Below are 12203 nucleotides of genomic sequence, written 5' to 3'. Positions count from 1 at the left end.
GGCTCCATTCCCATGTCACCACCAGCTAACGGAAACCAAAAGCCCCCCTGAGCAGGACTGCCGCCCCGGACAGAGATGGCTTTAGTGACCAGCACCATGGCAGCCCCTCTGTTTTTTCACCATTCCTAGCCAGCACGAAGGAGAAACCCATTAGGGAGCTTGCAGAGGTCCCCAAATGCCTGCTAATTTGGGCAGTTGCCAGCTCCTGTCAGGAGTTCCAGGCAGAGCAGCAGCTGCCAGCCCCTTTCCCCAGTCACTGAGCTGCCATTGAGTGGGGCCTTGAAACACTTCCTGGGCTGCTGTGTCCTTCCCAGCAGTACTCAGCTGCGAGGGCACCTGGGCTTCAGATCCCATTGTTGCTTGGGAAGGGAGTTACTGGAGCTCTGGGCTCCCCCTGGAAAGAGCTTTGCATTCAGTGGGTATTGAGAAACACGAACGGGTTGGGCATGTTGCCCAAATCACCCCACGTCCCCTCCTCCAACAAGAGACATCAGGGCTGTTTTTTGGTCTCTTTCCAGAGGGTTCACTTGGCCACCCCAAGATCCCCCCTCCTCGTTTTCCCCTTTGACATCGCTCCCACGCGCGCACCTTGACAACCCCCCTCATGGCCACAATTGAAGATCCAGGGATGAGGGGAGATCTTCTCTCTGGCCACCAGGAGCTAAGGGACCAAGAGGAGAACTGAGTTCTAGGGACCGTGCTGGAGATTTTGGTTGGGGGGAACTAGGCTCAGTGAAGCTGGGCATGTAGCTGGAGAACATCAACCCCACTTGGTAAGTATTCCTCTCTGCCCGCCATTGGCAGCTGGAGTTTCTGAGTCATTGCCCATCAGGGTATGTGTTTGCACCTGTCTCACCTGGAGTCTGTAGCCTTGTCTGCTCTGGACAGTGCTGGCATGAAGCATAAGGAGATTGAGCGATTGCTTAGGGCTCCAAGCAGCTGATGGGGGCTTGTCATAAATATAAAGGGAAGGGTAAACACATTTAAAATCCCTCTTGGCCAGAGGGAAAACCCTTTCACCTGTAAAGGGTTAAGAAGCTACGATAACCTCGCTGGCACCTGACCAAAATGACCAATGAGGAGACAAGATACTTTCAAAGCTGGAGGGGGCGAGAAAAAAAGTTTCTCTCTGTCTGTGTGGTTTTTTTTCTGCCTCTTTCGCTGCCTCCATTTCTTTGTCCTTTGCCTCCATAGCTCTCCTATGGGCAGCCTCTACGGCTTTTTCTGCCTCTTTCGCTGCCTCCAGTCTGGTTAACTCCAATTTGTGTTGTGCCTTGGTTTCTGTCATGTTTGCCTCTCTGTTTTTAACTAACTTTACACCCAAGAGTTAGAAATAAAACAAACAAAAAACTTGGCTTGTAAAATTTTGCTGTGCTGTAACCGCATACCTATGTTCTCTGATAGTGATTGTCAGCCTACAGAAAAATCCTTAAAAAGAAACCTAACACCTTTGTCTCCAGGCAAATAGACAGAAAACCCCTCTAGTTGCTAGGTAAAAAGACCAAACTTCTTCAGGTCTGTGAAGACTTGTGAATTTCTCTGCAGGAGGTTAACTACCCTGCCTTTAGGTAGAGAAAACTCTAGCTCACAAAAGACAATTCCCTTTTGTCTCTGCTCTGGCCCCCAAGCAGAGACAAAAAAAGCTCTAACTGCTTTCAGCTGAAAACCTGCTTTCCAGGAGCCCAAAGGGGAAAAAAAATGTCCTTTTTAAAATCTGTGCTTCTTGTTTAAAAAATCTCAAATTGATCTCAAAATGATTTCAAGTTAATCCCACCGCTCTGCCACCATGTCAAGGTTCCTTCCCCTCTCTGAACTCTAGGGTACAGACATGGGGACCTGCATGAAAACCCCCTAAGTTTATTTTTACCAGATTAGGTTAAAACTTCCCAAAGGTACAAACTATTTTACCTTTTGCCCTTGGATTTTATTGCTGCCACCACCAAGCATCTAACAAATATATAACAGGGAAAGAGCCCGCTTGGAAACGTCTTTCCCCCCAAAATCCTCCCCAAACCCTACACCCCTTTTCCTGAGGAAGGCTTGATAAAAATCCTCACCAATTTGCACAGGTGAACACAGACCCAAACCCTTGGATCTTAAGAACAATGAAAAAGCAATCAGGTTCTTAAAAGAAGAATTTTAATTGAAGAAAAAGTAAAAGAATCACCTCTGTAAAATCAGGATGGTAAATACCTTACAGGGTAATCAGATTCAAAACATACAGAATTCCTCTAGGCAAAACCTTAAGTTACAAAAAGACACAAAAACAGGAATATCCATTCCATTCAGCATAGCTTATTTTATCAGCCATTTAAACAAAACAAAATCTAACGCATATCTAGCTAGGTTTCAGAGGAACAGCCGTGTTAGTCTGTATTCGCAAAAAGAAAAGGAGTACTTGTGGCACCTTAGAGACTAACCAATTTATTTGAGCATGAGCTTTCGTGAGCTACAGCTCACTTCATCAGATGTTTACCGTGGAAACTGCAGCAGACTTTATATACACACAGAAATCATGAAACAATACCTCCTCCCACCCCACTGTCCTGCTGGTAATAGCTTATCTAAAGTGATCAACAGGTGGGCCATTTCCAGCACAAATCCAGGTTTTCTCACCCTCCACCCCCCCCACACACAAATTCACTCTCCTGCTGGTGCTAGCCCATCCAAAGTGACAACTCTTTACATAATCAAGTCGGGCTATTTCCTGCATACAGAGCCCGACTTGATTATGTAAAGAGTTGTCACTTTGGATGGGCTAGCACCAGCAGGAGAGTGAATTTGTGTGGGGGGGGGGTGGAGGGTGAGAAAACCTGGATTTGTGCTGGAAATGGCCCACCTGTTGATCACTTTAGATAAGCTATTACCAGCAGGACAGTGGGGTGGGAGGAGGTATTGTTTCATGATTTCTGTGTGTATATAAAGTCTGCTGCAGTTTCCACGGTATGCATCTGATGAAGTGAGCTGTAGCTCACGAAAGCTCATGCTCAAATAAATTGGTTAGTCTCTAAGGTGCCACAAGTACTCCATATCTAGCTAGATTACTTACTAAGTTCTAAGACTCCATTCCTTTCCTGTTCCCAGCAAAAAAAAAAACAAAACAAAAAAACAACAACACACAGACAGAAAGAACCTTTGTTTCTCCCCCACTCCAGCTTTGAAAGTATCTTGTCTCCTCATTGGTCATTTTGGTCAGGTGCCAACGAGGTTATCCTAGCTTCTTAACTCTTTACAGGTGAAAGGGTTTTTCCTATGGCCAGGAGGGATTTTAAAGGTGTTTACCCTTCCCTTTATATTTATGACAGGGCTCCCTATTGGCTTTTTTCGTATGTGCCGTGTGGGGGCTCCTCGAAATGTTCCTGCTTAGTCCAATGGTCTAGCACTGCCTCTGGCTCTGGAATGCTGCTTCCTGCCCAAGCGCACAGAGCCCGGGAGCGCCGTGTTTTAGGGAGACCGCACTCTCACAAAACTGTGCCAAGTGCGTCCCAGCGGTGCCACTGGGATGGGCCGCCCTCGTGTTCTGGGGCAAGGGGAAAGTTCGCCAATAACAAAGCCATTCCTGGTGGTTGTTTTCTCCCAGAAAAATTTTAACGCTGGTTTGCAAAGTCTGTCCTCTCTTGCTTTCTCTCTCCTTCCTTTCTCTCTCCTGTTTCTGCTGGTCATTGACACATGCAAGATGGGGCGGAGAAGGCCTTGGTATTTGAAGCCCTTTCCTAAGTCACTCAGGCCCTGATCCAGCAAAACATTTAAGCACATGCAAGCAGTCCCATTGACTTCAATGGGACTAAAAATAAAGCACCGTTGCTGGATCATGCCCTGTGACCGTGATCCCAAGCCCACTAAGTCAATCGAAATACACTCGTTGACATCACTGCACTGGGGGTAAGGCCTTACGAGTGAAATTCACTCCTGCACACAGGGCCAGCACAAGGGCTAGACACCACTTAGGCCTGGTGTGACGATGTAAGTGGTGCATATGCCTTGTAGCTGTATTCCCAGCATAGGGGAGAATTGCACCCAAATGGAGCGCCCTAGCCAGGGAATGGAATAGTTAGATCTGCGGATATCTGCTTTCTATCCATGCACCATTTTTGTGGATCGGATGTGGATACAAATTTTGTATCCGTGCTGGGCTCTAGGAATAGCTACACTCTAGGAATTAACAAATTCAGTACACTTGGGCGAGAAGGTTTTGTGTGTGGACGCGAGCCGGGCTCAGGGCAACACCTGAGAAAGAGCCTGCATTAACTTGGTAGGGAAGACGAACCCTAAGTGACTTAGGAGCTTAAGTCTTATTTTCAAAAGTGGCTTAGACACCTCGTAGCGTAAGACCTGCTCTACACTTGAAAATGTAACTGTTGTGTATGTTGGCTAGAGGCATGAATTTTTTACCAATATGTAGGTATACCAGTGCCCATATAAAGCTGCAATATACTGGTATTCCCGTTCCCATATGGGAATAGCTATCCCTGTATAAAGCACCTTCTACACCAGTGTAACTGCGTCCACACTGGGGCAGGTTGTATTGCTCTAACTACCCCGGAATAGTTCAAGTGGAACAACTTTCTAGTGTAGACAGGGCTGGTGTCTCATTGAACGTCGCTAGGGGCTTCGGCCTTTCAGTTGCTCTGGTACTTTTGCAGATGTTTCCCCTAGTGCCTATCTTTAGGTTCCCAAGTCCGAACATTTCTCTTCCAGTCTTACCCAGCTTGATATTTCCTTCAACCTGCCCTGGGGATGAGCCTGGATTCAGATCTGCCTTATTCTGTGCGTTAGTTTTTGGGCCATCCTACCCTGTCTTCTTTCTGTGTCTCTTCCTCTCTCTGTTTCCCAGCTTGCTCTTCCCTCCAGCCGCCTTTCTGTCTTTCTCCCTCTGTCTCTCTTTTGTTTCCTGCCTCTCTGACAGTTTCTCTTGCTGACACTCTTGTTCTCTCGACAGACGTTTCTTGCTTCCAGTGGCGGACTGTACTGCCTAAGCGGAGGCTGTAATGGCATTGTAAATATCAGCTGCATGTGCTTGCAGTGGGTCTATTTATTTTTCTTCTCCTAGTTGTTTCTCTGCTGCACTCAGCTGCTGTGTTTGCCTGGATTGCATGGTGTGAATCCAGGGGGCTGCTCTGCAAATGCACAGGGTGACTCTCCCATTCGGAGTGGGGGTAGGAGCTAAAAACACCAATGGTTTGGGAGCGAAACACACCCAACCTCTAGGAGATCTTCTCACCTCACACTGAAATGTGATCTCCATCCATCTATTTATCCATCCACCCCTCCCTATCCCCCCACTGACCCATCCATCCATATTGCACTGTTGTTCTATCCATCCACCCCTCCCTATCCCCGCACTGACCTATCCATCCATATTGCACTTTTCTTCTATCCATCCACGCCTCCCTATCCCCTCACTGACCCATCCATCCATATTGCATTTTTCTTCTATCCGTCCATCCTTCATCCATGAAATACAGCAAAACTCAGCTAGAGACAGAGCCATCTAACTAAGGTTGCATCCGGCTGTTGTACAGACAGGACTGGTGCTCTACCTGGTCATTGTATCATCTAATGCAACGTTATTTTGTAAAGGTTGGGGATTGGTCCTGCTTTGAGCAGGGGGTTGGACTAGATGTCCTCCTGAGGTCCCTTCCAACCCTGATATTCTATGATTCTAAGGTCTCTCCCCCCAGCTGTGTGCACACAGCTTCTTACAATGTGATTTGGTGCAATTGCAGGGATACGTTTCTCGACACTTCCATTCTCTGCGGAAGGTTAGTTTCCCTCCTGGCCTGACATGGCCTTGGGCTCTGGGTTCCCTCAATCCCTGTTCAGCTGTGTATGGTACAGAGCCTGTGCTGGTTTCGGTGGTAACTGATCTCCTGGTGATGGATAAAAGTCACGAGTCCCAGAAGCACATAACAATGAATTTTGTTATGTGCACCAATATGGAAGGGAGGTGTGACACATCACCTTCATATTGGTGCACTTAACAAAATCCATGCGGTGGGGGTGGGGTTGAGGGGTTCGGAGCGTGGGAAGGGGCTCAGGGCTGGGGCAGAGGGCTGGGGTGAAGGGGTGTGAGGGCTCCGGCTGGGAGTGCGGGCTCTGGGGTGGGGCTGGGGATGAGGGATTTAGGGCTGGGGCAGAGGATTCGGGTGGGGGCGATGCCACAGCCCTGGCAGGTCTGGGCCGCGGCTGGGTCGGGGCTGGGGTAGGGGCGCCCTGGCCATGGCTAGGTCCGGGCCGGGTTTGGGCGCCCCGGCCCTGCGGCAGGTTGGGGGCTGGGCTAGGTTGGGGCCGGCGGGGCACTCCTCCCACCGCAGGTCCCCGGGCGGGTTGTCTGAGCCAACAGAGCGAAACAAACGCCATCAGTTCAGCTGGAGCAAGTGGGGGCGTTTTAAAGCAGAGGGTGGTGCCCAGAGACCTGGCAGAGCTTTTGCTGCTGGTGCTGATACTGCTGGGGTGGGCAGCAGCATGCAGGAGTGTGAGGAGAGGCAGCCTCAGGAGGCCAGAGAGGGCAGTTGCACTAGCCGTGGGACGATGGAAGCTGGGATGTGATTTGGGGCCGAGATGGAGCTGGGGCAGGGACTGATTTTTCAGACTAGGAACGCTTTGGAGAGCAGAATTAGGGACACTTCACTGAGCCCCCTGGATGAACCCACTCTCTCCTTTGCAGAGGTCCCCCATAGCGAGCCAGCCCCTGGGCTATCAAGAGGGGCAGCTGGAGATGACCCTGCTGTTTTTGCTGGACAGCTGCCTCTGGCACCAGAACCACTGAGGTGTTAAGGCCTGGTAACCAAATGTTGCTATCCCCATTGGGCAGCTGGGGAAACTGAGGCAGGGAGACGGTCAGTGACTGGCCCAAGGTCATCCAGCAAGTTGCTGGTGGAGTCAGGATTAGAATCCAGGACTCCTGACTCCTCCCATCAAGCATTAGGCCACAGCTGCCTTATGGGGAGTGGAACCTTGTGTTATGATCATCTGATCATGTGCCTGGCACATCCCCTCAGCTGAATCCAAGGAGCTGTACATACAGGCAGGTCAGGTCTCTGATCCTCCCTCTGCCCCACGCCGCCCTGTGAGTCAATGTGCCAGCCACCGCGGCTCCTGGCTCCTCCCCAGCGAACGCTACCGAACAAGACATGGTGCAGTGAGACAAGACAAAGAGGGGGAGGGATTTGCCCCACAAGCTGTGATCCTGGCTGATCAGCACTATGGAGCGTTTGCTCAGCTTGTTCCAAAAGTTATTGGGAGCCTTTGATAAGATGCAGACACCTGGGGCTCCTGGTGGGGAAGGCAGTGTGTGAGCTACAGGGAAGACGGGGTTAGGGTTCCAGTTTAGGAGACAGACGGTCCAGCTTCAATTCCCTGCCCCAGGCTCCCTGGGGCAAGTCATGCTGGGCCTCAGATGCCCGTCGGAACCTAGCCCTGCCCTACCACGCGGCGGGTGTGAAGACTGTGATCTGTGAACTGCTTTGAGACCTGCTGACGAGAAGAGCTAGGAGGTGTTATTACTGCAGGTCCCAGGCCCAGGGATGCACCCGCCAAGCAGCGTTTGGCTACTCAAGCAGGTGTCGCACTGTCACTTGTGTGTCTGGGCCGCTGTTGCGGAGCGGAGAGTTCCCACCCTTGCCAAGAGCTTTTCTCTCTGGACAGTCTCCTTTGCTGCACGTCCCCCTTGGGAGGGCTCCGATCCCCGCTTCCCTCCAGACAGGGAGGGACTCACAGGGACTGGGGGCCGCAATATCATCTTTTGAAGGTCTCCCCCACCCTAACCCACCCTATTCCTTCCCTCCCTCCCACCCCACCCCGGTCAACCCCGCTCCATGGCCCCAAACCGAATGTGCACAGCGAGCTCCAACCCTTTGCCCCCTGCCATAGACCTGCTGCAGCCAGGTGGCTCTCAGGCCTAGGGTGGTGGGAACCAGAGCCCCAAGTGAAGCAGGGGGGACCGGAGCCCATCATGTAACCCTTGCTGGTGGAGCTGAGCATGGGGGAGGGAGCCTCTCTTCTGGATCCTCCTCGCTGGCATGTACTGATTTGGTAGCACCCCTCGACCCTCACTAGAGCATGCAGCCGGCCCAGCGCGTGGGCTTACTCCACCACACAGAACACCCAAGCTGCAGGAGAGCCCTGAGCGGGGCTGCAGAACCGAGATATACCTGGGCTGCAGCGGTGAACAGTGGGGGAAACGCCACCAGTCCTGCACAGCGGTGGCTCCTCCCCATGGCCAAGCAGCCCGGAAGAGCCCAGCAGGTCTCCTGGGCTTGTTCCCGCCCTCCCCTCCCTGGGGCTTCTGTTCCTACTGAGCGGCTAAGGGGCCTGCTTTGCCTGCAGGATTCTACAGACAATTCCCGCGTCTCCATCACCTTCTTCCGACTTTTCCGGGTGATGAGGTTGGTGAAGCTGTTGAGCCGGGGGGAAGGAGTCAGGACCCTGCTCTGGACCTTCATCAAGTCCTTCCAGGTGTGTGTGGACCAATCCCCAGCAAGAGCTCCATTAGCCCGTAGACGCAGCAGGCTGTTAACCTCGATATGGACCGGTCACTAACTGGCACACACTTGACATGTAGGTTACCCAAGCATCTGGGAGTTCAGGAGGAGCCAAGAAGGGCTTCCCAGATGCTCATTCATACTGGTGTCAGCATGTCTCAGAGCCTCAGTTGACCCCATATTCCCCAGACCAGTAAGATTGCCAGCTCCCTTGGGCAGGAGCTTCAGGACTGGAGGGACCCTGGGGGTGCTCTCCAGCACCTCAGTCGTGGGCACCTGTTTGTGCGGAGACTGTGCATGTCCCTTTCTCCCTGCCCCCCCCCCCCCCCCCCCAGTGCTGGGAGCTCCCTGTGCAGCAGGCTGTGGAGTGAGCGACAGCTGCAGGAACGCTGGAGACCGGGTGTTTTTAATGGCAGCTTCCAGCAGCAGACAGCCTCACTCTCTTGCCAGCTGCCCTGCTGGACCCCTGGCTGGCACCAGAGCTTGGTAGCTCCGGCCCAGAGACTTCCTACCCCTAAAGCAGGTGGGATCCACAGCGGGGATAGGCCGCTCCCTCTCAGCTCCACTCCCACATGAGCCCTGGACCCTTTGTCTCACAGGCCCTGCCCTACGTGGCGTTGCTGATCGTGATGCTGTTCTTCATCTATGCTGTGATCGGGATGCAGGTAAGGAGGTAGGGACAGTGCTGGGGCCCCGGCTGGCGGGGTGTGGGAGAGTCAGGATCCAGGGAGCACGGGTCACCCCTCAGGAGCTCCTGCCGCACAACGGATACAACCCTGCTGCCTTTCCGTCGGGGGCGGGGGTCTCAGAGTGCTCTGCAGTCACTAGTGAATCAAGCCCCAGCAGCCTCCCTGCCAGGGGGAGGTCACTGTTATCTGATGGGGAAACTGAGGCACGGAGCTGTCAAACTCCCTCTGCTTCACACAGCCAATCGGTGGCAGAACTGGGAACACACCCCGGACCCCTGACTTCCCGCGCTGTGCCCAGTCCACAAGGTCATCCTGCCAGGCCAGCCCTTTCCCTGTGGTTCCGGGCTGTTGGCTGGAAAGGAGCCATCGGGAGCAGTGGTGAGGCCAGGAGCGGGCGCGTGGGGTGGAGGGTAGCCACAGATGCCTGTGGCAGTGGTTCCTCTGCCAGGGCAGCTGGGATCTGAGCATGTCGTTCACAGATGTTTGGGAAAATCGCCCTGGTGGATGGAACCGAAATCAACCGGAACAACAACTTCCAGACTTTCCCACAAGCCGTGCTGCTGCTCTTCAGGTCTGTGCAGGCCCCGCCCCTTCCTCATCCCACCGCATCCCTTTCCATTCCACCCCCTCGGTGTGCCTGGTACAGCCAGCCGGGAGCCACTGCTGGGGGAAGCCAGCCTGACTCCCCGAGGAGCAAAGACCCCAGGCTAGCCCCTCACTCCCACAGGTCAGGAAAGGGCCCCTCGTGCGTGCCAAGAGGTTGCACCGGATCACAATGCACAAGTCCAAGTGCAACACAAGGACCTGGGTCTCCATACACGGAAGCAACAGTGAGGTGTACCCATCATGGCACTGTCGTCCTGGCCATCCCCAGGCGTTGAACCCGGCACCTCCAGAGCTGAACATGGAGCTGCACTAGCTTGTTCTGCAGGGCCACGATCCAGAGCCTCAAAGATATTTAGGCCCCTGAAATCAGTGGCATCGAAATACCTTTGAGGATCTGGGTGTAAGTCCCTCAGCTGGCAGCTGGCACAGGCTCGTCCTCGCCGCTGGGGACCGGGCACAGAGGGGGAAGCATGGCTCGCTGACCAGCCGGTTACGGTTGCAACAGGTTGCAGGGAAAATACACCGTGGGGTCAGGTTGTGGCCTGCGTGTGCCTTGGGGCCCACACTGGGCTCCCCAGAACTTCCCCAAGAAGACGCATGAGCCCTGTTGGGGGTGCCCGCAGACCTGCAGCCCATCAGTGGTGCCTGACTCTCAGGTCAGCTGGGCTTGGTGCTGAATGCAAGGCCAAGCTTGAGTTTTCCACCACCCAAAGACGCTGTTGGGCTGAAATTGAAAAGCTTTGTGGGACCGCGTTTATTTCAACAGCAGTCCTGATGGCAACGTTTCCAAACGATTCAAATCAAAACTTTAAACATGTTTAATTCCTCCTAAGCTTAGGCTGTGTTTCTATGCTTCATGTTTCCACATTGTGGAAATTAAATGGTGCGCTAACATTTGATGTTTCAGAAATGAAATACTTTTGAATTTCCATTCCGCTGTAAATTTCAAAATGTGGATTTTTTTCCCCTCTGGAATTGGTATAAAAGGAAGTGTCAGCATTCCCCATTGGAAGGAAACTGGTTTCTTACCAGTGCTAAGAAGGGATAAGAATAACAAATATGGTCTCTGGTTTTTTTCAGTCCAACCATCTCAGGAGTGTTTGATAAACATCGCTTGTAAAGCCCCCTCCCCTTTGTGAGTTATCACTGTGCCCATTTCACAGATGGGGACGTGACTTCTACTGTTGCATGGAGAGCCAGTGGCAGGGCCGGGAATAGGAGCCCTGACTGCCACTCTTCTGTTCTAACTGCTAGACTTCACTCTCTTCCCAAATCCAGGGATTGGACCCAGGAGTCCTGACTCAGTACCCTGTTTTAACTGCTGCATTGTACTCCCCTCCCCAAGTGGGGGCTAGCACCCAGGAGTCCTGACGCCTAGTCCCCTGCCCGCCCACCGCTGGGACTAGAACCCAATAATATTGATTCTCGGCCCCTGCTGTAACCACTAGATCCTGCTCCCTTCCTGCAAATCTCATCCCATACTTCCTGGGCAGGGCAGCCCTTCCCTGCAGAGCCTAAGTGGCATTCTCCCTTTCTCCCTAGGTGTGCGACAGGCGAGGCCTGGCAGGAGATCCTGCTGGCCTGCAGCTATGGGAAACTGTGTGACCCCGAGTCTGACTACGCCCCAGGGGAGGAGTACACCTGTGGCACGGGCTTCGCCTACTTCTACTTCATCAGCTTCTACATGCTCTGCGCCTTCCTGGTACGGTCCCTGATTCCAGATCCCCTTGTGTTCAGCTCCCGGCCCCTTCGTTGTCCTGGACGGGAGAAGGGTGAAAGTGGAGGCCGGGGACCAACCAGAGAGCTAATGCCAAGGCTTTCTCCCATGAGCTCTCCCGTGGCACCCCAGGTCCTGGGCAGCCCCAGAGCAGTCCAGACAGGGTCCGAAGGGTTCAGCGTGTTCTGCATTGTGCAGCTGCCGTCCCCCTTTCTGCGAGGCTGAGGGCACAGCACGCTTCATTCGCCAGTGGCAGAAGGAAGGCTGGGAAGAAAAACCCCAGTGCTGCTCCAGAACTAGTCACCAGGAGGTGAAGTCCTCCACCCTCCAGAGCCCACCCCATGGTAAACTTGAGCTCCAGAAAGCCAGAGAGCCCTGCTCATGGCTCCTGGACTCTGGTCTCCCAGGGGGCAACCCATGGCAATGCTGTCAAGCCACTGGGCCACCCACAGTCACTCAGGAGGGGTTGAAATGAACGGGCTGCCATGCGGATTGAGGACAAATGTCAGTATTCGTCTTGCGGGGGCGAGGGCAGGACTCGCCTGTGGTTGTCACAGGTTTTACCAGCTGGGTATGAAATATTTCCAGGGTGCTATGGTCTGTTCCCTGCCCGACGATAGCAGCAGACTCTGCTGGCTTCAGGAAACCCTCTCTGCCTGGCCCTCTCTCAGCCCTTGCGTGAGGGGATCCATCCACTGCCTCTTTTCC

At 53.2% G+C, this 12203-nt stretch overlaps 1 protein-coding gene across 2 annotated transcripts in view; it reads left to right on the top strand.

The window, feature by feature from the left end:
- The window catches only part of CACNA1S (calcium voltage-gated channel subunit alpha1 S), an 89969-nt gene that overhangs the window by 55911 nt on the left and 21855 nt on the right, over positions 1 to 12203 (top strand). For both annotated transcript variants that reach the window (XM_048826884.2, XM_075121904.1), the window contains exons 29-32: positions 8329 to 8457; positions 9083 to 9148; positions 9652 to 9743; positions 11321 to 11480. In XM_048826884.2, coding sequence (XP_048682841.2) covers positions 8329 to 8457; positions 9083 to 9148; positions 9652 to 9743; positions 11321 to 11480 — 447 coding nt within the window. The remainder of the gene's footprint in view (positions 1 to 8328; positions 8458 to 9082; positions 9149 to 9651; positions 9744 to 11320; positions 11481 to 12203) is intronic.

This window comes from Caretta caretta, chromosome 21 (assembly GCF_965140235.1).
Source record: "Caretta caretta isolate rCarCar2 chromosome 21, rCarCar1.hap1, whole genome shotgun sequence".
Taxonomy (NCBI): Eukaryota; Metazoa; Chordata; order Testudines; family Cheloniidae; genus Caretta; species Caretta caretta.
The sequence above is the reverse complement of the archived record's forward strand: the minus strand, read 5'-3'. Positions and strand labels throughout refer to the sequence as shown.